Source organism: Amblyraja radiata, chromosome 3 (genome assembly GCF_010909765.2).
Source record: "Amblyraja radiata isolate CabotCenter1 chromosome 3, sAmbRad1.1.pri, whole genome shotgun sequence".
Taxonomy (NCBI): domain Eukaryota; kingdom Metazoa; phylum Chordata; class Chondrichthyes; order Rajiformes; family Rajidae; genus Amblyraja; species Amblyraja radiata.
The window spans coordinates 78,465,003-78,492,223 of record NC_045958.1 but is presented as its reverse complement, the minus strand read 5'-3'; the positions used below and the strand labels follow the sequence as shown (position 1 = coordinate 78,492,223).

Below are 27,221 nucleotides of genomic sequence, written 5' to 3'. Positions count from 1 at the left end.
AAAGAAAAACTTTCCACAGATGCTGCATAACCTAATTAATTTTTCCACCATTTTCTATTTTATTTCAGATTTATCGCAGTTTTTAAAAATAATTATTTGATAAATACATACATTTAGGAACATCTTAAAGATAATTGTTACCTCGAATGCCACTGTCACAGATCCATACAAGTTCATATTTGGCTACCTCATAACCCGGCATCAAGTTATTTATCTTGGGATTAATGCCAACCTTTTTGCCACCTGAAAGTTACAAAGATTCCTCATTAGTATTACCTGATAAACAATTTATCCAAACACACATTAAAACATTACCTTAAAACATCTGAAAATGGATTATAATTTCACATTATATTTTAATTGTATCACATTTGCTCTATTGATTAGATAAGTCAAAGGGACAGAGTGAAGCCCTTGCCCTAACCCACAGCTGCACAATCAAGGAGACCCAAGGGTAAATATTTCCCTAAACAGTCTTAGTTAAAAATATATAAATAAACCACTGAGAACTTGCGCCACAAATATAAGTGCTGATGACCCACATTAGCCTCCTCCCATATTTGCACCATCCCACCCCAAAGAATTATCCTTTTCAGTTCTCCTTCATAAATACCCCATTTAAATGTATTTGAGCCATTTGCCTCACTCATTACGTGCGTTGGAAGTCTCACATACAGTGCCCTCCATAATGTTTGGGACAGACCCATCATTTATTTATTTGCCTCTGTACTCCACAATTTGAGATTTGTAATACATTTTTTTTTTAAATCACATGTGGTTAAAGTGCACATTGTCAGATTTTAATTAAAGGCATTTTTATACATTTTGGTTTCACCATGTAGAAATTACAGCAGTGTTTGTACATAGTCCCCCTCATTTCAGGGCACCATAATGTTTGGGACACAGCAATGTCATGTAAATGAAAGTAATCATGTTTAGTATTTTGTTGCATATCCTTTGCATGCAATGACTGCTTGAAGTTTGTGATTCATGGACATCACCAGTTGCTGGGTGTCTTCTCTGGTGATGCTCTGCCAGGCCTGTATTACAGCCATCTTTAGCTTATGCTTGTTTTAGGGGTCAGTCCCCTTCAGTTTTCTCTTCAGCATATAAAAGGCATGTTCAATTAGGTTGAGATCGGGTGATTGACTTGGCCACTCAAGAATTGACCATTTTCTAGCTTTGAAAAACTCCTTTGTTGCTTTAGCAGTATGTTTGGGATCATTGTATTGCTGTAAATGAACCGCTAGCCAATGAGTTTTGAATCATTTGTTTGAACTTGAGCAGACAGGATGTGTCTATACACTTCAGAATTTATTATGCTACTACCATCAGCAGTTGTATCATCAATGAAGATAAGTGAGCCAGTACCTTCAGCAGCCATACATGCCCAGGCCATAACACCCCCACCACCGTGTTTCACAGATGGGGTGGTATGCTTTGGATCTTGGGCAGTTCATTCTCTCCTCCATACTTTGCTCTTGCCATCACTTTGATATGTTAATTTTTTGTCTCATCTGTCCACGAGACCTTTTTTTCAGAACTGTGGATGCTCTTTTAAGTACTTCTTGGCAAAATGTAACTTGGCCATCGTATTTTTGCAGCAAACCAGTGGTTTGCATCTTGCAGTGCAGCCTCTGTATTTCTGTTCATGAAATCTTCTGCGGACAGTGGTCATTGACAAATCCACACCTGACTCCTGAAGAGTGTTTCTGATCTGTCGGACAGGTGTTTGGTGATTTTGCTTTATTATAGAGAGAATTCTTCTGTCATCAGCTGTGGAGGTCTTCCTTAGCCTGCCATCCCTTTGCCATTAGTAAGCTCACCAGTGTTCTCTTTCTTCTTAATGTTGTTACAAACAGTTGATTTTGGTAAGCCTAAGGTTTGGCAGATGTCTCTAACAGTTTTATTTTTGTTTCTCAGTCTCATAATGGCTTCTTTGACTTTCATTGGCACAACGTTGGTCCTCATGTTGATAAACAGCAATAAAAGTTTCCAAAGGTGATGAAAGACTGGAGGAAAGACTAGGGGGTGCTGAGAGCTCTCTTATACCTGCATGAAGGAGGCAATTAAACACACCTGAGCAATTATAAACACATGTGAAGCCATGTGTCCCAAACATTATGGTGCCCTGAAATGGGAGGGACTATGTATAAACACAGCTGTAATTTCTACATGGTGAAATCAAAATGTATAAAAGTACCCTTTAATAAAATCTGACAATGTGTACTTTAACCACATGTGATTTTTTTCTGCTGCAAATCGCAAATTGTGGAGTTCAAAGGCAAATAAATAAATGATGGGTCTTTGTCCCAAACATGATGGAGGGCACTGTATGTGAAGAAAGGTCCCAGTCCAAGAGGATATAATTGGCCCTTCATTAGCAAACGAACCCTCCTACCACAAATAAATACATCAAGACACATGGATATTCATTAACAGTTACAAACACAAATTATGTGCCAAGTATTTTCTGAAACCACAAGTAATGTTGAGATCAGCATCAGAAATCTATTAGACTCGTCATAAAATCACAGGAACTGCAATCATAAGTCTTGCATGTCATTAATTAGTGCGGTAGGTTTAGCCAGTTGAGCTCATACCACTGAAAAAAAAAGCATTGAGTAACATACATTCAATTCAATTCAATTCAATTCAATTCAATTTATTGTCATTTGGACCCCTTGAGGTCCAAACGAAATGCCGTTTGAATGCCGTATAACCATATTTCCTTTATTGCTAAATGCTTGACTCAAAGCAGAAACTAATATGTTTAACAAAGAAAAACAGTAATTGCAATGTTTAAAAAAAAAAAAAAAGAAGCTTCGGCACAACTGAAAATATGTGCTATGAAGAAGATAGAATGAACGGGAAGATATAAAGACATAGATGGAATGCCAAAAGGATGTTCCTTTACATGCTGGAGAAATTACCCAATAAAATGTTAGTCATTGTCTCCTCCACTACTTTATCTATTGCTCTTGCCTCATTCTTACTACAATACAAATGAGATGAAGAATACTAAGGTAGACAAAAATGCGGGAGAAACTCAGTGGGTGAGGCAGCATCTATGGAGAGAAGGAATAGGCGACGTTTCGGGTCGAGACCCTTCTTCAGGTCGATGTCGGGGGGTGGGGGACAGGAAAAAGAAAGGAAGAGGCGGATACAGTAGGCTTGTGGGAGAGCGGGGAAAGGGAAGGAGGGAGAGAGCAAGGACTACCTGAAATTGGAGAAGTCAATGTTCATACCGCTGGGGTGTAAACTACCCAAGCGAAATATGAGGTGCTGTTCCTCCAATTTGCGCAGGGCCTCACTCTGGCAATGGAGATGGTCCAGGACAGAAAGGTCGGATTCGGAATGGGAGGGGGAGTTGAAGTGCTGAGCCACCGGGAGATCAGGTTGGTTATTGCAAACTGAGCGGAGGTGTCGAGCGAAGCTATCGCCAAGCCTGCGCTTGGTCTAACCGATGTAGAGGTTAAAGTAGAGATGTAGAGCTGTGCAATAGAACCACATATTTTGTACCACTGAGCTAAACAATCCAATGTGCAGTACTACTTAAATTGTACAGTACTTGAAGCATTTTACTGGGGTTGGGTTAATTTATTTTCCAGTTGTAGTAGCTACAACACTGAAAGCAGATAATTTAGTTTAGTAGGTCTAACAGATGTTTGTGCTTCCCCCAAACCTGCTCTAAACTCAATTTATCTAACCATGTATACTTCACTTCCCATTCATAGCTTTTTGCCTTCAACCTACCATTATATTCAGTAAATTACTTAAGCAAAAATGTATAAATAATGCAGAAGGAAAACACATTTAACTGATTCTGGAACTTAATTGCTTAACATTATACAGAATAAGAACAGGAGGAAGTTATTTATACCGTTGAGATCTTCTGCTGTTCTTCAACATTATGGCTGATTAATAACTTAATACCACTTACTCAGCTCTGATTACATCCCTTGATATCTGTTCAACATATGTCTTAAACATTTTCAACTAAGCATCCAAAATCTACTAGAGAAGGAAGCTTTAAATTTCCATTGTGTAGGTTTAAAGGGGCTTCATTACATCACATCTTCATTAGCCCATAATACAGGAGCTTGAAACTCAAAATAATTAAGACAAATTTCTGTGACTTGTCCTTAATTAAAAAACATTAAACTCTCATTTCATTCTGATAAATGTGCGCCACACTCCCATGGCCAATATATCACACGATACAGAGTAAATTCTGTCCTCTTGTTGGGATTTGACGAGTGTTAAGTAAAAGCAAACTTCCTCTTTGCATTGTAACTTCCTTTAAATAATGAGTGATATCTCATCCGTCTTTTTAATTACTTTTTATCCCTTTGCATTAAATTTCAATGCACATGGGCACCCAAATTCCATTAGAAATATAGTACCTTAACCATTAATATAATTTTCCAATTCCCCTTTCTTGCAAACTTACTTATATTCAATAGCATCGGCATTCTCACTTAATCTGTGACCCTTTAACTTCTCATTCTTACTAGCGCAATTTACTGAGCTATTTAGAAATCTAGGTAATATGAAATTACAAACATTCGGAGAACACCAGCTGATATAGTCGACTAATCAGAAATAATCTTCACTCCTAATCAGAGATTTTCTATCTCTCACTCAATTACCCAGTTACCAGTAACATGATTACTTCCAACTCATGTTTTCATATTTTTTTTGCTAAAAATGTGTGGAATCTTACCTGTCCATTTTAATCCCATTACCACCTGACAACTTTCTACCTCTCTCACGAAACAATTGTTAACAGCTGGGTTATTTTTCACTGGGTGGCACAGTGACACAGTGGTAGAGTTACTGCCTTACAGCGCCAGAGACCCGGTTCCGATCCTGACTACGGGTGCTGGTCTGTATGGAGTTGTACATTCTCCTAGTGACCAGCGTGGGTTTTTCCCGGGAGCTCCGGTTTCCTCCCACTCTCCAAAACCCACAAGTTTGTAGATTAATTGGCTTGGTATAATTGAAAATCGTCCCGAGTGTGTGTAGAATAGTGTTAATGTGCGGGGATCACTGGGTGGCGCGGGATCGGTGGGTCAAAGGGCCTGTTTCTGCGCTGTATCTCTAAATTAAAACTAAACTAAATCAGTGCTGTACCACTGATCAGTACAAAATGTCACCAACAGAGGTTTATAGATTCCAGCAAAATCCTTGCAAATAATATTAAAACAACAGCTCAACAATTAGCTAATTTCTCTCACTCTTTTCACAATATTGTTCAATTCTAAACAGACAATTCACAAACTTGTAATGATTTTTAAAGCAGGAACCCAACCGTGATGGCACAAAAAGACATCAGGGAAAAGTAATTGCAAATTGAATGTTGAGAAAAGCTAGGGAGAGAAGGCAACAGGACAGTGAGTGAAACTATAATGTACAACAGTAGAAACACTTCTGAAAGGTGAAAAAGCTAATCCACTTCCATCATATCAGACACAACAGACCAACTCAATCTTCAGCTTTCTCACTGCATCCAACTGTTCTATTTTCAAAGGTAACACCACCCAAGGCAATTTAGAGAGCAGCACATGTAGACAGAATCTGCATAAATGTGGTATGAATTTATAGAAAAATATTCTTATATGCTTTCATATTAAGGAAGCGTAGGAGCTTATAATTAAGGACGTTTGCAAATCATTATTTTAAGTGTAAAGTGAAGCAAGCCATTCTTCCATGTTTTACTTGTGTTACATCCATACCATATAGATTGGATTATTTTTGAATAGTTTTCATGCACTAATGCAATGTTTCTTTCTTTCTCTACCACTGCCTTATTATTTTGAACAGTAAAATTCATAGACTTTCCTAAATTATTTTAGCAATGGGCTGCTAAAAGCATTTTCACAATTTACAAATTAGCAGCAATTAGTGATCACTGATATAATCTCATAGCATACCTGACAGTTATATAAAATCAAACAAAGTTATCAACTTCCTAACACAAACATCATAATAATAGCACTCTTACACAGTCAAAATGTGTAATATAAAGTTATGGCTGTATTTGTTTAATCATTTCCACACCAAGTAGCAAAATCCCATGCCAACGATGTCCATAGCCTTCATGGTGTTAGAGGTTACGAGGTTATGTCATGGCAGTCATGACATGGCAATGGTTGTGCAATTGAATGTTAAGGATGGTGTTTGAATTGTCAATCAAGTAGGTGACTGTGTCCTTAAGTGCCAAAAGGTTGGAGTTGACACTATACCCATCCAGGCAAGTGGAGAGCATTCCAACATTGATTTGCTTTGCAGATGGTCTACAAACTGATTTACCATGAGGCAGCTCACTGTTTATGTCATAAATGTCTTTATTTCTATAATCAGCAGAACAGAAATGATGATGCAATGTTAGAATGGAGATGAGGAAGAACCTCTTTAACTAGAGCATGGTGAATCTGTGGAATTCATTACCAGATGGCAGTGGAGACCATGTAACTGAATATTTTTAAAGTGCAGATTAATAGGTTCTTAATTAGTTAGGGCGTCAAAGGTGACAGGGAGAAGGCAGGAGAATGGGGTTGAGGGAAAACTAGATCATGATCTATGGTGGAGCAGACTCGATGGGCCGAATGGCCTAATTCTGATCCAATGTCTTATGCTAGAAAACGAGCCATTACATTGCTAAACATTTGCACTAAAGTTGTTATCGGAGCCATCTTAATTTTGGTACGGATATTCATTTATGTACATATGAATGCTATGAAAACAAAAATTGAGAAATTATAAGCGCGTTTTGCGGAAATAGACATAACATTATCAATTTAAATGCAGCTAAACATCAGTTTCTGTCAGTACCAGGAATAACTTTATATTAAATCTGCTTACCAATAAACACTTTGGCATCCACATTTGGATATTTTCCCAGCAGCTTTTTACACACATCAATTGCAGGGTCTTCGTGGTCTTGTATGCAAAGGAGTATTTCAAACTGGTATGGGTAGGAAAGGAGAGCAGAGGTCAGGGTCTCAGTTTAACACCAAAGATGGGGCTTTATGGAAACTCACAGGTAATTAACATCATTAATTAATTGTGTAAATTAAAGTGAATCAATCATCTGGTTTTTATGCCCCTCTGGCATTTCAAAGACCAATACAGCACAGGAACAGGCTCTTCAGACCACAAGGTAGACATAAAATGCTGGAGTAACTCAGCGGGACAGGCAGCATCTCTGGAGAGAAGGAAAGCCCATTCCTTCTCTCCAGAAATGCTGCCTGTCCCGCTGAGTTACTCCAGCATTTTGTGTCTACCTTTAATTTAAACCAGCATCTGCAGTTCTTTCCTATAAATCATCAGACCACAATATCTGTACCAAACATGTTGTCAAGACCAACCTTTATCTGCCTGCACATAGCCCACACCCCTTCATTCCCTGCACATCCATGTGCTTATCAAAAAGTCTCTTAAATACCACTATCGTGTCTGGCTCCACCAGTGCATTCCAGGCACTCGCCAGTATGCCTGGATTAGAGGCTATTACTTATCAGGAGAGGGTGGACAAAATGTGATTATTTTCTCTGGATTGCCGGAGGTTGAGGGGAGACCAGAAAGAGGTGAATAATGTTATGAAAGGCATAGACAGGAGAGACAGAACCTTTTTCTCTACGGGGTGCAATGCCAGAATAGAGGCCATAGTATTAGGTGGAAGGGGTAAAGTTTAAACATAATGTGTGGGGCAATTCTTTAAAAAAAAAAAAAAAATTTAAACAGAGGGTGACAGGTGCATTGTGGCATTTAAGAGGATCTTAGATAGGTACATGGAGGGATATGGATCATGTGCAGGCAGATGAGATTAGTTTATCTTGGCATCATGTTCAACACATCCATTATGGGCCGAAAAGCCTGTCCCTGTGCTGTGCTTTTCAATGTTCTGAAGAAATGTTCAAAGTTTGAATCTACAATTCTCAAAAATACTCAATATGATTGTAGTCTTGAAAACATGGCTTATACCGATCATTGGATCATTGGACAAAACATAATCTGAATAAATGATCTGAAACCTGACTTCGGTGGTGGGAAAGATGCTGGAGTCAATTATTAAAGAGGTAATAATGGGGCATTTGGATAGCAGTAAAAGGATTTGTCCAAGTCAACATGGGTTTATGAAAGGGAAATCATGCTTGACTAATCTTCTGGATTTTTTTGAGGATCTGACAAGTAAAATGGATGAAGGGGTGCCAGTGGATGTAGTGTATCTAGATTTTCAGAAAGCCTTTGATAAGGTCCCACACGGGAGATTGGTGACTAAAATTAGAGCACATGGTATTGGGGGTAGGGTGGTTGACATGGATAGAAAATTGGTCGGCAGACCGGAAGCAAAGAGTAGGAGTGAACGGGTCCTTTTCAGAATGGCAGGCAGTGGCGAGTGGAGTGCTGCAAGGCTCGGTGTTGGGGCCGCAACTGTTTACCATATATATTAATGATTTGGAAAAGGGAATTAGGAGCAACACTAGCAAGTTTGCGGATGACACAAAGCTGGGTGGCAGTGTGAACTGTGAAGAGGATGTTAGGAGGTTGCAGTGTGACCTGGACAGGTTGAGTGAGTGGGCAGATGCGTGGCAGATGCAGTATAATATAGATAAATGTGAGGTTATCCACTTTGGCGGCAAAAACAAGGGGGGTAGATTATTATCTCAATGGGGTTAGGTTAGGTAAGGGGGAGGTGCAGCGAGACCTGGGCGTCCTTGTACACCGGTCACTAAAAGTTGGCTTACAGGTACAGAAGGCAGTGAAGAAAGCTAATGGTATGTTGGCCTTCATAACAAGAGGATTTCAGTATAGGAGTAAAGAGGTTCTTCTGCAGTTGTATAGGGCTCTGGTGAGACCACATCGGGAGTATTGTGTACAGTTTTGGTCTCCTAATTTGAGGAAGGACATCCTTGTGATTGAGGCAGTGCAGCTCACGAGATTGCAGTGCAGTTCACGAGATTGATCCCTGGGATGGCGGGACTGTCATATGAGGAAAGATTGAAAAGGCTAGGCTTGTATTCACTGGAGTTTAGAAGGATGAGGGGGAATCTTATAGAAACATATAAAATTATAAAAGGACTGGACAAGCTAGATGCAGGAAAAATGTTCCCAATGTTGGGCGAGTCCAGAACCAGGGGCCACAGTCTTAGAATGAAGGGAGGTCATTTAAGACTGAGGTGAGAAAAAACTTTTTCACCCAGAGTTGTGAATTTATGGAATTCCCTGCCACAGAGGGCAGTGGAGGCCAAATCACTGGATGGATTTAAAAGAGAGTTAGATAGAGCTCTAGGGGCTAGTGGAGTCAAGGGATATGGGGAGAAGGCAGGCACGGGTTATTGATAGGGGACGATCAGTCATGATCACAATGAATGGGCGTCCTTGTACGCTGGCTCGAAGGGCCAGGCTCGAAGGGCCGAATGGCCTCCTCCTGCACCTATTTTATAAACATTTAAAAAAATTTTAAAAATGCTTCCAAATTGTTGGAAATCTAATTTACCAAAGACTGAGGCGTCATATCCAAAATAAGCTCATAGCGACATCTTAAAAATCTAGCTTCAATATGTCCTTCTAGAGATATAAATAACACGTTATAAATATTTGTAAGGCAAGAGTTAAAATCAAATCACACAACTTGACAGCAAACTAGTCAGCAGATATTTAAAAGCTTTATCAGAGATAGATTGAGACACTTGAAGGGTTTAAGCTAATATCTAGAATTTAGCACAGCTGAATATACAGACAAAAACATTAACTTGTTAGTTTAAAGCAGAGGAATTAATCAATTACCATTAGATACTATGCCAAATGGTCAATTTGTACATGCAAATAAAGGGTTGCCAGAATCATTGATACTAGAACTTGTAGGAGATCAAGTTCAGGACATTTTTCCAGCACCCTCACTCAAACAAATTTTAACTGATTTAGGAATTTATCCTTGCACTTTAGGTGAAATTGAGCCATCTGGATGTTCTCATGCAACATTAACACAAAAATTAAATCAAATGTAGCTATTCAGCTCTAACCAACAACATTTACAAATTTCATTTGTTTTTTATTTAATTATTATCCCTTAAAAAAGGTTTTAATTCCACAAATTCTGATACACACTACTTGAGTGGATACCCACAAGTCAAAAGTTTATTTCTAATTTTATGGATTTGTTTAATCAATAGCAAATTGTAGTAGAAAACATGGGTGAAGCCGGAGCATAAATAAGATATTGACAAAGAATAGAAACCAACAATTCTAACAATCTGGGGAGGAGGAGAAATGGATGGTGTGCAGAAAATATGCAACTATTGAATGCGTTTCTAGTTTAGATCAATGACTTGAACTCAGGAACTCAGGTTAGGAGGATCTAGATTGGAGTAGATAACTCAAACTAATAAAATTCAGTCTGTCTAATGTGCAGTAGGACATAGTGAAATACAAATAATCTTTGGATGATGTTGAAATTGAGCTAAAAAATACCCAGTGACCAACTATGAAACAAACAAAACTCATTATATATCAAATTAGGTATTTCAGAAAGTATTTATTTTGACTTAGAAGTTTTAGATAAGGTATGATAAAACTTCTTCCTGTGCTATGAAATCTGACAATGCTGTTTATCTTGGGCTATACTTTGTGCACTGCCTGGATATACTCAATTAGACTCAAGAGAAAATTTAAAGACCATGAAAATTAGGTCGGTGCCAATTGTAAAACAGTTGAGTAATGAAGGAAAAAAAGGAAAAGTTTGAATTGTCAAAAGAGAGCATGAGAGAGGTTGTCTTACAGACAACCACTTGGACAACAAAAACTCATATGTCAGGCTGTTATTCATTGATTACAGCTCGGCATTTAACACAATCATCCCCTCCAAACTGGTTACCAAACTCGCAGAACTGGGTCTCTGCGCATCCCTCTGCAACTGGATCCTCGACTTCCTCGTCCACAGACCACAGTCTGTTCGTATTGGTGGAAATGTGTCAGCCTCGATAACAATCAGCACAGGAGCACCTCAAGACTGCGTGCTTAGCCCCCTGCTGTACTAACTCTATACCCATGACTGCGTAGCGAACCACAGTGCGAACTCCATCATCAAGTTCGCTGACGACACCACTATTGTGGGGCGTATCACTGATGGGGATGAGTCAGAGTACAGAAGAGAGATCGAGCAACTGTCCATATGGTGCCAGCGCAATAACCTGGCCCTCAACACCAGCAAAACCAAGGAACTGATTGTGGACTTTGGAAGGAGTAGGAGGGGGACCCACAACCCCATTTATATCAACGGGTCGATGGTTGAAAGGGTCAAGAACTTCAAATTCCTGGGCGTGCACATCTCTGAAGATCTTTCCTGGTCCGAGAACACTAACGCAATTATCAAAAAAGCATATCAGCGCCTCTACTTCCTGAGAAGATTACGGAGAGTCGGATTGTCAAGGAAGACTCTCTCTAACTTCTACAGGTGCACAGTCGAGAGCATGCTGACCGGTTGCATCGTGGCTTGGTTCGGCAATTTGAGCGCCCTGGAGAGGAAAAGACTACAAAAAGTAGTAAACACTGCCCAGTCCATCATCGGCTCTGACCTTCCTTCCATCGAGGGGATTTATCGCAGTCACTGCCTCAAAAAGGCTGGCAGTATCATCAAAGACCCACACCATCCTGGCCACACACTCATCTCCCTGCTACCTTCAGGTAGAAGGTACAGGAGCCTGAAGACTGCAACAACCAGGTTCAGGAATAGCTACTTCCCCTCAGCCATCAGGCTATTAAACCTGGCTCGGACAAAACTCTGATTATTAACAACCACTTTCTGTTATTTGCACGTTACCAGTTATTTATTCATGTGTGTATATATTTAGATCAGGGTATATGGACACATTTATCTGTTTTTGTAGTAAATGCCTACTATTTTCTGTGTGCTTAAGCAAAGCAAGAATTTCATTGTCCTATACAGGGACACATGACAATAAACTCACTTGAACTTGAACATACTAGATAGTACCGGTAAGCATAATGTAGCAGGCAAATCTAGAACGTTACTTAAAATTGTCTGTTGTTAAATAAATAACACAGCAATCTTCCAGTAACACTCTTACTATTGTAAATATCTTGCAACAGATAGTTGTTTTATGATCTATAAGTTTTCCCCTGTAATTAAGAGCTCCATGAAACATTCATACGTACTTTAGGATAATCTAGTTCAAAGAAGGTTTCTAAGTTGCTTATGAGGTTTGGATCCACTCCTTTCAGGGGTTTAAGTAAAGATACACCAGGAAGCTTGCTGTACGGCTGTTTATCTGATGTCTTCTTGTTTAGATGAAGGCGGCTGAAGGGGAAGATACAAAAATTATTATGGTTACTAATTGTTTTGTTATTAACTGTAATTAAAACAGACATGGAACCAAGCATGAGCACAGCAAGACTGAATGCAGAGCTCAATTCTGATGATTGTGCAAACAGTTCACAGATGGTATTGGTCCACATGACAGATAAATGTCACGTGCTTAACATTTTAACAAATTACAATAATATCAATTAGCAGTTAACATTAGCATAAATCAAACTGCTTGAGATTCAGTGGGTTAGGCAGCATTCATGAAAGGACAACATTTCGATATGGACCTTCCTTCAGACTGTAGTCCAGAACCAAAACGTTATCCATTTCCTTCCATGGATTCTGCCTGACGTGCTGAGTTCCTCCTGCAGTTAGTTCTTTGCTCAGGAGTGCAGCATCAGCAGTTTCTTGTGCCAACAGTTAATATTACAAAGGTATTAAAACTCCCTTGTTCATTGATTAAGAGACATTCCACTTATTTAGTGAAAAAGCATTTATACTACTTTTATTTAAATATAACCTATAGAAAATATATTTCCAGTATAAGAGTTTGTACCCAGGAATTAAAATAAAAGTATACCCTTCAAGAAAACTAAAACAAGGCAGCAATGAAACACAGAACAATGATAACCAAAAATAAGAGAATTGCTGTACCAACTGGAGGCATTTACTAAAAACCACACCCGAAAGAATAATTAAAACATTTTCATGTCAAAAAGGCTTACAGTTTTGTTGCAATTCTGTCAAAACCAAATGATAAATCACTATTGTTTCCAAGTCTTTTTGCTGTTCTTCACTAGATCCATCACAATTCCCCAAAAAGGCACACAATACTGTAGTAACTCAGCAGGTCAGACAGCATCACTGGAGAAATTATTGGTTCAAACTGGACTCCTTTAAATAGCGATGTTACAATACCTACCTTCAGCGGCGCTGCAGTTCTGCCACTGGCCGGTGACGTTTTGAGTCAAGACCCTTCTTCTGACTTATTTTTCAGAAGTATCTTAAGTCAACAGGCTAGGATCTGAAGAAGGGCCTCGACCCAAAACGTCTCCTATCAATCTGTCTGACCTGCTGAGCTAATTTATTTAATTATCATGACGTGTGTCGAGCTATAGTGAAAAGCTTTATGTTGCATGTTATCCAGTCAACGAAAAGACTATACATGATTACAATCAAGCTGTCCACAATGCAGATACAGGATGCTTGAGTTTCTCAAGCAGTTTTATGCGAATATTAACTGTTAATTGATATACTAGACTAAGTGGGACCCGTTGGGTCCCGTCCCCTCAACGCACACTTGTGGGAGGGGGGGGGGGGGGGCGGCCTGCGGCATCTCACACATACTAACCACCCCCCCACACACAGAAGGGGGGTGAGAGGGGGGAGGAAAAAAGCTGTCAAAATCTGCAGAGCAAATAACCGTGAGCTTTTAAAACTGTAAAGGAATTATTGGTTCAAAATTGATTCCTTTAAAATAAACAGGGAATTTTCTAAAAAAAGGTCAAAAGCTGTCAAACTCTGCGGAGCAAATAACCGCGAACTTTTAAATCTGTAAAGAAATTATTGGTTCAAAATGGACTCCTTTAAATAGCGATGTTACAATACCTACCTTCAGCGGCGCTGCAGTTCTGCCACTGGCCGCGTGCGCAACTTTGGCGCCTTTGTGAGGGGGGGGGGGTAAATTAAAATGCTGTTTTCTCCTGCCTGTCGGAGTCGAACTTTCTCAGGCTGTTCAGCTGCTGTAGAAAAATCATTTCGCCTTCCGTTCTCGGAAGTTTAAAAAAAAATGTTTAAATCGCGGGACAATTTAATCCCTGGAGTAAAATAAAAAGCTATTTCTAATGCCGTCAACGCCTACAAAGGGACGGATCTCACATAGGGGACAAAACATAAGGCAAGTCGTTTATTTTACATATAAACTTGCTTCTTAGGATGACTTTAATCAAAATTTCCTTGGCGATAATGTGATTTTGGCCTCATACGAACTGGCAGTGTTTTTCCTGCCGATATGGGGTTCAAATTCACTGCAACCGCAACGTTCCAATCGATCACGTTCCACAAAAACCCACTCGCAAGATGATTAAAATGCCCATTAATTTACGGGAATTAAACATTAAATTCCTTCCATTTGGCCTATAAATTCATGACAATGAGATTTAAAAATCATGTTATATTGTGAATTCTTGTGTGAATGTTATTTGGACACTTAGGCTATTTAAAAATGTTAACCTTTTCTTAAGAAATGGATAGATGTTTAGATCTGGTAATTGAATTTTGTAATTAGCTATAATTAGGTAACTAACTAATTATATGCTTTAATTTCAGGTCATCCAAGTAAGATTGTTCCAGGGTGGGTACACTTCTTCCCACCCTGCCTCCTGTAAGGACTCCATCCCTTACTCCCAATTCCTCCGCCTATGCCGCATCTGCTCCCAGGATGAGGCGTTCCACACCAGGACATCTGAAATGTCCTCATTCTTCAGGGAACGGGGATTCCCCTCCTCCACCATAGATGAGGCTCGCACCAGGGTCTCTTCCATGCCCCGCAACACTGTTCTCTCTCCCCATCCCCGCACTCGCAACAAGGGCAGAGTCCCCCTAGTCCTCACCTTTCACCCCACCAGCCGTCACATACAACAGATAATCCTACGTCATTTTCGCCACCTCCAACGTGACCCCACCACTCACCACATCTTCCCATCTCCCCCAATGTCTGCCTTCCGTTCCCTCGCAACTCCCTTGTCAATTCTTCCCTTCCCTCCCGTACCACCCCCTCCCCGGGCACTTTCCGTTGCAACCGCAAGAAATGTAACACCTATCCCTTTACCTCCCCCCTCGACTCCATTCAAGGACCCAAGCAGTCATTCCAGGTGCGACAGAAGTTCACCTGTATCTCCTCCAACCTCATCTACTGCATCCGCTGCTCTAGATGTCAGCTGATCTACATCGGTGAGACTAAGTGGAGGTTGGGCGATCGTTTCACCGAACACCTCCGCTCGGTCCGCAAGAACCTACCTGACCTCCTGGTGGCTCAGCACTTCAACTCCCCCTCCCATTCCCAATCCAACCTCTCTGTCCTGGGTCTCCTCCATTGCCAGAGTGAGCAACACCGGAAATTGGAGGAACAGCACCTCATATTCCGCTTGGGGAGCCTGCATCCGTGGGCATGAACATTGAATTATCCCAATTTTGTTAGCCCTTGATGTCTCCTCCCCTTCCTTAGCCCTCGAGCTCTCCTCCCATCCCCCAGCCCTCGGGCTCCTCCTCCTCCCTTTTTCCTTCCTTCTCCCCGCCACCCCCTATCAGTCTGAACAAGGGTTTCGGCCCGAAACATTACCTATTTCCTTCGCTCCATAGATGCTGCTGCACCTGCTGAGTTTCTCCAGCACTTTTGTGTACCTAAGATTGTTTCATATTTGTTTCAGAATGCTTCAATCTATAATAACTGAAAATGTCATTCAGTTCTCTTAATTTTTAAGAAAGTTATGGGCTTTTGACTGTCCTCGATCACAGCTTTTGAGTTGTCAATGGAAAAGCAATAGGGAACAAGATGCTAATTTCAGTATGAAAATGGCCGTAACTTTTTTAATACTGAAGATATGAAAGTGAATTAGGTGTCAAATTAAACTTCTTTTTATGCTTTATCTGATGGAATAAATTGCAGACTTCATTTATAAAATCTCAAAATTTTGTATCATTGCTACTTTAAAATAAAGAGAGCATTTTCCAAAAAAAAAAAAGTCTAAAAATCTGCAGAGCAAATAAAATTATTACCTGAAAAAAGGCCTGAAATTAAATGTAAACTTTAAGAATTATTACAATTAAATCTTTAAAGAACAAAAAAATCATCATTTTCTAAGTTAACCAAAAACAATGAAGTCTTATCTTTAGAGATGGGGAATTCAGCACTTCGTTGTTCACAAACAAAGCGAGAATGACCATTGGTGATGGATTTGAAGAATGTTCTCAAAACGATAGCCCGCTCATTGTGACGTCATCACTCGGGTACTCCTCGGCAGCTCTCGGGAAAGCCGAGCCGATGTGCAAGTGTGGAAAAGAGTGCGCAGCGGGCCGCTCCTATCTGCATCGCAGTTTTGTGAACAATTTTAATTAAAAACTCGGGAAATAATTAATTAAAATTTCAGATGAGGCGATTTTCGAGATCATGTAAATCTCTATCGGAATATGTAAATATTTCACCATTAGCTCCTCGTGTTTTCGAGGAGATGTGAATCACAGACCACCAAGACACACATACACAAATAAACACCACATCCAAGATCAGAGCTTTATAAGTATACTAGATCAATTAGGCCATTCAGCCCATCAAGTCGACTCCACCATTCAATCATGGCTTATCTATCTATCCCTCCTAACCCAATTCTTCTGCTTTCTCCCCATAACCCCAGACACCCTTACTAACAGATGGAAAGAAAATGTCCCTGAATCTGGAGGTATGGATTTTCAAACGTTTGTGTTTCTTGCCTGTTGGGAGAGGGTGGGGGGGGGGGGGGGGGGAAGATGGAGCGACGGTGGTGAGACTGGTCCTTGATTATGCTCTTACTCCAGCACTTTGTGTCCTTGTGTATTAACCAGCATCTCCAGTTCCTTGTTTCTACATCACAATTCCCCGTCGTATTGGCTACATTATTTCTTTTGCCATCAGTTATATGGGGAGAAATCAGGGGTACTGATTTTGGATGATCAACCATGATCATATTGAATGGCAGTCGGTGCTGGTTCGAAGGGCCTACTCCTGCACCAATTTAATCCCTCCCTTCTCAGCCATCATACACAGACATTCATTTTTGTTCTATTCTTGTGCCATTCCTACTTGGTTGAAAAACCTGTTTAACCCGTTGCAGGTTTCCCCAATTGGAAAAAGGGCAGCTATGGTGGCGCAACGGTAGAGTTGCTGCCTTACAGCGCTGGAGACAGAGGTTCGATCCCAACTACGGGTGCTGTCTGTACGGAGTTTTTATGCTCTCCCCGTGACTGCGTGGGTTTTCTCCGAGATCTTCGGTTTCCTCCCACACTCCAAAGGCATACAGGTATGTAGGTTAATTGGCGGTGCATGTGTAAATTGTCCATAGTGTGTGTGTAGGATAGTGTTAATGTGCGGGCATTTAGCGTGGAATTAGTGGGCCGAAGGGCTTGTATCTAAATAAACTAAAAGTTATGAATGTTAGTTTAATTACTTCCCCCTTCTCATTTGATGCGCTTGTAATTGTACTCCTCTGTTTTATTTCAGGATTAACAGCAACTGCAGCATTTTCCCTTTATTGTTTTCAAATGATAATCACATAAAAATATTTGCTTTGCCAAATATACTCTATAATGATTTGAAAGAACAGTTCAGAGAAAAAATAAACCCTGTATACATGTCGATACAGCACAGTTGCTGTAAACCTGTTAATCTCGATCACTCATATGAGCCCAAGCTACTCGTACCTTTTTGTTGAACAGTCCTTATTCCAGGTGTACACAGCCCCTATCCCCTAACTCTTTCTCCGCAACATCAACAATTGCATCGGGACCACCTCCTGCACCTGGGCAGAACTCCTGCCCTAAAATTCACCTCGCCTGTCGGACACATCTATCGATCTCTCTGTCTCCATCACAGGAGATAGACTATTGATGGACACCTATTACAAACTTACCGACTCCCACAACTATCTGGACTACACTTCTTCCACCTGGCTCTTGCTAAGATGCTATTCCCCACTCTCAATTCTGCCGTCTCCGCCGCATCTGCTCCAAGATGAGGTGAAGATGAGACCACACTTGGAATATTGCGTACAGTTTTGGTCTCCAAATCTGAGGAAGGACATTATTGCCATAGAGGGAGTGCAGAGAAGGTTCACCAGACTGATTCCTGGGATGTCAGGACTGTCGTATGAAGAAAGACTGGATAGACTTGGTTTATACTCTCTAGAATTTAGGAGATTGAGGGGGGATCTTATAGAAACTTACAAAATTCTTAAGGGGTTGGACAGGCTAGATGCAGGAAGATTGTTCCCAATGTTGGGGAAGTCCAGGACAAGGGGTCACAGCTTAAGGATAAGGGGGAAATCCTTTAAAACCGAGATGAGAAAAACTTTTTTCACACAGAGAGTGGTGAATCTCTGGAACTCTCTGCCACAGAGGGTAGTTGAGGCCAGTTCATTGGCTATATTTAAGAGGGAGTTAGATGTGGCCCTTGTGGTGAAGGGGATCAGAGGGTATGGAGAGAAGGCAGGTACAGGATACTGAGTTGGATGATCAGCCATGATATATTGAATGGCGGTGCAGGCTCGAAGGGCCGAATGGCCTACTCCTGCACCTAATTTCTATGTTTCTGTTTCTATGTTCCAAACTAGGACATCAGAGATATCCTCATTCTTTAGGGAGATATCCTCATTCCCTCCTTCCGTCATAGATGAGGCCCTCACACGTCTCCTGTGTCCCGCAGTTCTCCTCTTCCCCTCCCCCCAGAAGCAATATGGACAGAGTTCCCTTGCCCTCACCTTTCACCCCACCAGCCGCCGCATCTATTATCTTCCTGTCACCTCCTAAGGGATCCCACCAATAATCACACCTTCCCAACTCCACCCCTGCTCCCTCCGCAACTGCTTAGTTCACTCATATGAGTGAACTAAGTACCTCACCCCGAGTACCCCCACTATACTATGCCTTGCAACTGCAGGAGATGCAACACCTGTCCCTGTACCTCATCCTCCCTCGACTCCATCCAGTCCTTTCAGGTTAGACAGTGGTTCACATGCACCCCGTCTAACTTCATCTTTTGCATCCGACGTTCCCAATGTGGGCTCCTGTACATCGGTGAGAACAAACGTAGACACTTGGGCTCGATCCACCTAGGCCTATGTGATCTCCAGGTTACCAACCATTTCCCCTTCTGTCCTGAGCTTCCTCCACTGCCAGAGTGAGGTCACGTGCAAATTGGAGGAACAGCCCTTATATTTTGCTTGGGTAGCTTACAACCTGGCAGTATGAACATTAAATTCTCTAATTTTAACTAACTTCTACTTTACTCTTCCCTCCCCTACCCCCTTGACTCCATCCTCCATCCTAGTCATTTTACCAGTTCCACAGTACTCACCATTGTTTTCCTCATGAGATCACACCTTCCCTAGCCAACAATGGACTTAAACGGGCACTGCTCTGCCTGGAATCACTTGCCCTGCTCTTTTCTCGCCTCAGAACTTCAAAACCCCCTACACTAGGGGTGAGGGGTTATGGGGAGAAGGCAGGATAATAAGGTTAGGAGGGAGAGATAGATCAGCCATGATTGAATGGCTGGGTAGACCTGATGGGCCGAGTGGCCTAATTTTGCTCCGATCACTTATGACCTACTTTCAGTCTGAAGAAGGGTGCCGACCCAAAACATCACCCATCCTTTTTCTGCAGAGATGCTGCCTGACCCACTGAGTTACTCCAGCGCTTTGTGTCTTTCTATACTAGATCATCAACGATCAGTAGTAACTGGGGGAATACATTTAAACAAAATTATATGCAGGTACCAAACTACTGGATATGTACAAGCTTGTTTAGTATTTTGCCAAGTCTTTATGCTCCCTGCATCCATAAGGGCTAATACACGGCTCTTTTCACAATTGTACTACTGCCAAATTTAATGCAAAAATCACACTGTCAACAAATTTGATAGAGAAATGATTTACTGGAAGTCTGCTGAGGGTTTTTTTTTCCATCAAATGAGAAAAACTGCTAACGCTGCAGTTTTGTCAATCTATCACACCAAATAAACGGACATTTACTATTCATATCAACTGCATGCACAGAAATACATTTTAAATGCTGCATCATTTCAAAATTGTTTCTTTGTTGAAAACCTACTGGTCAATTATCTTGTATATACTGTGGCAATATGGTATTAAGTCACAATTACCTGGAACTTCACAAGTTAAGCAATGACTTGCCTACTGTAATTGAAAGCTTGGCTTTTATTCAAACATTTAGAAGTATGGAATAGCATTTACTGGAAGTTTCACAAACTGTCGTCTGTTGTTAAGATTTACCTCCAAAGGTAAAATAAAACAAAAATAGAATGAAACATTTAATCTTCAATTAGCAATGGCACAATAAAGGCTCATTTTGTTTAGCTCTGGATAATTTTCATGAGGCACTTTAAGTCATTTATATTTCTATTGCTACTTCCCATCATCGGCCAATTGAGGATAGAGAATGAACACAAAACATACTGACACAAGTCTAGTTAACTCTTTATCACAGCACGGTGGCACAGCAGCAGAGTTGCTGCCTTACAGCACTGGAGACCCAGACTACGAGTGCTGTCTGTACGGAGTTTGTACGTTCTCCCCGTGACCGCGTGGGTTTTCTCCGAGATCTTCGTTTCTTTTCCCATATTCCAAAAGACTTACAATACAGGTTTGTAGGTTAATTGGCTTGGAATAAGTGTAAACTATGCCTAGTATGTGTAGGATAGCGTTGTGTGGGAATCGCAGGTTCAGTGGGCCGTAGGGCCTGTTTCTGCGCTGTATCTCTAAACTAAACTTTGGACTTGAATCATACAAAACGGCACCTGAAACATGACAACTCTTATGTACCAACTCATTGTAATATACTATTACGACACTCTTATATTTAACTACAATTGTGCCTATGTATCATAGGATTTTTTTTTAAAACTGTATGCACAAACTGTATTCATTGCACATGACAATAAAGTACCGTTGAACCATTGACGGTAAAGTTGCATTGAACCAACTGAGTTCTTGCAATTACACCAGAACAAATAAAACTATGAAAATCTGACTAGCTGAAGTCATTAACTGGTATCTGCAAAGAGATTGTTGGCTTCTTTATCAGGAAATACAAGGAGCATTTGATCAGTATGATCAAGACATTCAGGAGCTAACCAACCACAAACTCAAGGCTTTCTTATTGGAAGTTCAGAGGTGTGAAGAAGAACCAAATTCCAGGCACCTGGAAGCAAAGGTTCCACAGAAAACCCTTCACCAAAAGGAACAGGAGAAATGTGGAAAGAGTGCAGAAATACAGTGAAAATGATGACATGTTGCAATTCTTCTGTCCTCTCAAAGCCAACCACTGCCCAAACACTTAATGACACACCCCACAGAGATAAACTTACTAAAAATAGTGAGAACAGTCAGTGCCTACTGGAAGTAAGAGTTCAAAATAACTCCACGACTGTAGAGTTATTTTGCCCCAGTGATTCTATTTCGCAGGAAATCAACTGGCTAGGGATTACCATTACCGTGACTGACAAGAAGTAAAACAATGTATACATCAATTGGGGGAAAAAAACTGTAGAAAATAGTACCCCATGTACAATTACAAATATAATAGTTATCAACCACACACAAACCACTCCCAGCGGGTGTAAAGTATTAACACTATTAGAACATATGATAATCAACATATCAGAAATTTAAGGAGCTTTTGATGCTACAACAAATTTGAACGCGTTAAGAGCAATCATGTGCACTTAAGATAACAAATCTAATATTTATAACAAAGACAATACTATGTGTGTCTAAGTTTAGCAGCTTGTATTTACAACAGAATTCTCCTTTGGGAAAAACAAAAAGCCCCGAGAGAGAGCAATGTTCTCATTTATTCATTCCTGATCCTCGCACCTTAGGGAATGTCATTATGGCCCTAATGTCAAAACAGTAACCATGATGACAAGATTGCCACTGAGTAAATCTGGAGATGCTCCAGCAGTAATTAAAGATTAAAAATTAACTGGTAAAGGAACAAAGACAATGATTTTAGCAAAGGACACCAATGAGATAGATATATGATCTAGAAATTATTGCATGAAATGGCACTGGAAGCAAACTCAGTAACTTTCTAAAGAAAAATGAAGGGGAAAACAAGTACAACTGCTACAGGAGATGGAGGGCAATGGGGGCATAATCACACAACTCTTTCAAAGAGTCATCACAATGAGTTATGCGACCACCTCCCCTTATTCCATTTCATAACCTACATGACTTAAACAAGCCATGAGCTATCATGCATGTCACCTAGCTTTGGTAAATAAGAGTAGAATTGCAACAAGTGTATCCATCATCCTTTCAGTCACAAATACCAGGCAATGTGGGTGAAAATTATTTTCCTGGTTCCTCTTCTAACCCTTCAACATCTGTGCCTTCTGGAATTTAATCCTGCTATGTTCAGGTAAACATACTTCCTATTTACTACATCTAGATCCTTCAAATTAGATTTCCCCCAGCCTACTCTGATCCAAAAAAAACTCCAAGCTTGTTCAAATTTTCCTCATAAGCAAAATCTTTGCATGCTGGTAAATGCAACAGGAAGTACAGCCAAATGCAACTGTTAACCAACAAATGCAACGCCTACGTGTACTAAACAATGGCTCTTTTGGACCATGGACGCTGAATCAACAATTACATTTAATTGATAAACAGATAAACAGTCAAATTGAGGAACATCACCATAATCTTATTCAGGAGTGAAAAAGATGATATGGTCTATGTCTGCGTCCATTTCTTGTGACAAGTTCTGCTATAATACCAACATGAAAATATGATTTCACAAGGTCAACTATTATCGTACTGCCAATATTGGTAGCAACAATGGAAATGAGTGATGTAAACATCATGGAAAAGTAGTTTTGACCTGCTCCTCCAGAGGCAATGCTTCATTGAAAGGAAACTACAAAAAAAGGTTAGGCTTGGAAGCAATTATGTTTTTAATATATACTCGTGTCTGTGCTTAAGGTCCCCCCACCTCCCAACAACTCAATGAAAATCTGAGACGGCCTCCCAAACAGGCTATTTGGGTGCCTGTTTAGAGTAGTCTATTAAGAGTGGGAAGGCAGAGTCGAAATAGCAGATTTTGGAGTAGAATAGGTATTATAGAAAATAGCCTGCAACTTAAAAAGGGTTCATTGCAAAAGGAACAAACTAACATCTACATTAAGATAAAAATATTCTATGTGTTGCTTCTTGTTTTTCAATGGTCAAAATCTTACAACAACAAGAGAACCTGGCTATGAATGTACAAAGTTTGATAATTGCAAAAACAAAGTTTATTTTCGAGCTTTATGATTGAAGTTTTAGCAAAGTTAGAACTACAGCAGAAACTGTGTGTAATAGAAGCAACATCCATGTTGCTGGACAAGAAGCCAAAGATAGGCAGAAAGATACATTAATGGTAATCGTAATTCATCTTCAGACTTCTCTGCCTGGCGAGCACCAGTTATTTTCCCTAAACACTTCTGGTCAGTTGAAATTTGATTTTTGTAACTAATTTTAAATGACAATATAATTTTAATCCTTACATTGCATCCAGAGTAAGAGTGAAAATGATCTTATATGGCTTCATTTCAACAGTTGAAGTTATCTTGTGCCTTCACAATTGAATATCAAAAATGTATCTCCAAGGTTTAATTTACAGATTTTCCAATCTCTTTGGCATGTGCAAATCAATTTACTTATTCTTGCCTTTTCAACTTACTTTGGGAGATAATTACCAATGAGTTGTGATTTACAACTTTCAACCTGCAAGATGTGCATTCTTATGATAATGTTGCTGGTTTATTAAAATAAGGAATCTTGAGATTTACACTTTTAAAAACTGAACTACCACTTAGATCTTTCCTAAAAGGTAAAACTAAAAAGGGGAGAAATAGTGGTGGAGAGAACATTGTGAAGAAAAGGCTGCTCTAAATATATCCATTATTTTGGAGTTTACAGTAATTGTGCAATGTGGTTTTGAGAATACAAAGCACAAAAGATGATGTCACTATTTAAAAACCTGCAATTAAAACTACAGATTATACCTTGTTTTTAACATGAGATTGAATTATTCCAAAAACAATACGGATCTTTAAACTACTGTTGAATTTCCATTCTTTTACCTTCCATTGAAAATAACAAGGAACAGGTTTTCAGCATGATTCACATTGAAGTTAAATTATACATTCCCATTGTTCACTTCATCAAAAGAAAGCGGACATGTACTATTCATGATGCTCTTTCCACTGAAGAAAGACTAATATTTAGTTATCTTCAGATGACACCAGCACTGGAAATAATGAACATTAACAATCTGATTTTATTTGAAGCTATCACAATGTAAACGTACTTCTTGTCACTACGACATCTCTCCTTCCAGCCAGCCCCCTTCCAAGTAATTGCAGTTAAGCAAAAATACATTTTCCTAGCTCACTGTTAAAAAGATTTAATGATATCATGAGCGCAGAGCAGAAGGGTTAAAACATTTTTTTAAATCACAATAATATATCTAATAAACCACAACAGGAATTTTAAATGGCAAATCTAAACAAAGAACCATTATTTTGCAGACAGGCAGGATTTTTATTTTAGGTACTTTTCAGTAAACACATGGCCATCCGCTCTTGCAACACTTCTTTTAAATACTGTTTCAAAAATTATAATTTGGCAAAAAACATGCTCTCTGAGAAATAGAATACATAGAGGGAAAAAACTATTCACTAGATTTTTTAATGCTGTAATAGTACATCTGAAATACCAAATTTCCCACATGTACCAATGGAATTCTTTAGAATGAGACGTATATTTGACAGTCACAGCAGGCAGCCAGAGATATTTTTTGCAGCCGTATCCTGCACCAGTTGGAAATGTCAAGCAATGCAGGCTCTGCAAAGTGCCTTTCATTTCCCTCTACAAAATATTTAAACTAAATCTTTACTTTTGCGCTTTTCTTGGTATCACATTTACTTTTATGTAATATTTTACCAAGCTTAAACAAATTAAATGTTAAAGCAACAGAATAGCACAAGCCCACCAACTGACATTTATCCAAATACAAAAACGCCAGACAGATTTATATCTCAGGCAATGGGAAGTTAAATGCTGGATGTGCAATTTTAGTGCATAACATAACCTTTGATTGTGTTAATACCTTGCAACAAGCAAAATGTTCTAACAATATTAAGTAATTTCATAAAATGCCCAAGTGCTGAATTTCCCTTCAAGGGTAATGCAATGTTTTATTGTGGGAAAAAAAAGTTTTTAAAATTACATTTATTTATCTTTATACAAGTGCAGTACGGTTGTAGACTGATTAGCAGTAATATCCACTGAAGTTCTGGCACCTTGTGATGGTGAGTGCAGTCATTCATTTAATTTAATTTAAGATGTAGACACAAAAAGCTGGAGTAACTCAGTGGGACAGGCAGCATCTCTGGAGAGAAGGAATAGGTGATGTTTTGGGTCGAGACCCTTCTTCAGACTGGTTAGGGATAAAGGAAACAAGAGATATAGACCAAATATACTTCTATGATCTTTGATATAGACAGTGATGTGGAGAGGTAAAGAACAATGAACGAAAGATATGCAAAAAACTAACAATGATAAAGGAGACAGGCCATTGTTTTGCTGTTTGTTCGATGAAAGTGAGAAGCTAGTGCAACTTGGGTGGGGGAGGGATAGAGGGAATGCCGGGGCTACCTGAAGTGAGAAAAATCAATATTCATACTACTGGGCTGCAAGCTGCCCAAGCGAAATATGAGATGCTGTTCCTCCAATTTGCATTTAGCCTCACTCTGACAATGGAGGAGACAGAGGACAGAAAGGTCTGTGTTGGAATGGGGAGAATTAAAGCGCCCAGCAACCGGGAGGTCAGGTTGGTTCACGCAGGCAGAGTGAAGGTGTTCCACAAAACGATCGCCAAGTCTGCGTTTGGTCTCGCCGATGAATGAGAGTCCACATCTTGAACAACGGATACAGTAGGTGAGGATGGAGGAGGTGCAAGTGAACTTCTGCCTAACCTGAAAGGACTGTCGAGGTCCCTGGACAGGGCCGAGGGAGGAGGTATAGTGACAGGTGTTGTATCTTCTGCGGTTGCAGGGGAAGGTACCTGGGGAGGGGGTGGTTTGGGTTGGAAGGGATGAGTTAACCAGGGAGTTGCGGAGGGAACGGTCTCTGTGGAAGGCGTAATGGGATGGAGATGGGAAAATGTGGCTAGTGGTGGGATCCCATTGGAGTTGGCGGATATTTTGGAGGATTATGTGTTGTATGCGACGGCTGATGGGGTCGAAGGTAAGGAGTAGGGGGACTCCGTCTCTGTTGCGACTAGGGGGAGGGAGAGCAAGGGCGGAGCTGCGGGTTATAGAGGAGACGCGAGTGAGGGCCTCATCTATGATGGGAGAGGGGAACAACCTGTTCCCTAAACAATGAGGACATCTCAGATGTTCTAGTATGGAACACCACTTCTTGGGCACAGACGGAGGAATTGGGAGTAGGGGGTAGAGTCTTTGCAGGAAGCAGGGTGTGAAGAAGTGTAGTCGAGATAGTTGTGGGAGTCAGTGGGTTTGTAATAGACATCAGTCAATAGACTATTTCTTGGAATGAGACTGTGAGATCAAGAAAGGGGAAGGAGGTGTCAGAGATGGTCCAAGTAAATTTGAGTGCAGGATGAAAATTGGTGGTGAAACTGATGAAGTCCATGAGTTCTGCATGGGTGCAGGAGGTAGCACCGATGCAGTCATCAATGTAATAGAGATAAGAGTTCGGGGATAGGGCCAGTGTACACCTGGAACAGGGATTGTTCAACGTACCCTACAAAGAGGTAGGCTTAGCTGGGGCCCATGCGGGTGCCCATAACTACGCCTTGGACTTGGAGGACGTGGGAAGAGTCAAATAAGTTGTTGAGGGTGAGGATCAGCTCTGCTCGGCAGAGTAGAGTGTTATATTGTGATGGTTTAGCCTTAAATTATAGAATTTTGATATGACATTGTTATTTAAAAGGATTCGTAGGTGAAAGATGGCAATTTGGGGGTATATGCATAGAATATTATAATAACATTTTTGAACAATTCTCATGTAACCTGCATGCCCATTCTCCACTGGCTATAAATCTAATG

The 27,221-nt window shown here is 40.3% G+C and overlaps 1 protein-coding gene across 1 annotated transcript in view; it reads right to left on the bottom strand.

Annotated features, from left to right (window-relative positions):
• ugcg (UDP-glucose ceramide glucosyltransferase) overlaps window positions 1–27,221 on the bottom strand; it is a 56,591-nt gene that overhangs the window by 12,680 nt on the left and 16,690 nt on the right. Inside the window, exons 2-4 of the mRNA XM_033018176.1 lie at window positions 12,184–12,325; window positions 6,868–6,970; window positions 142–243 (exon numbers count right to left, since the gene is read on the bottom strand). Of these exons, the coding sequence (XP_032874067.1) occupies window positions 142–243; window positions 6,868–6,970; window positions 12,184–12,325 (347 nt within the window). The remainder of the gene's footprint in view (window positions 1–141; window positions 244–6,867; window positions 6,971–12,183; window positions 12,326–27,221) is intronic.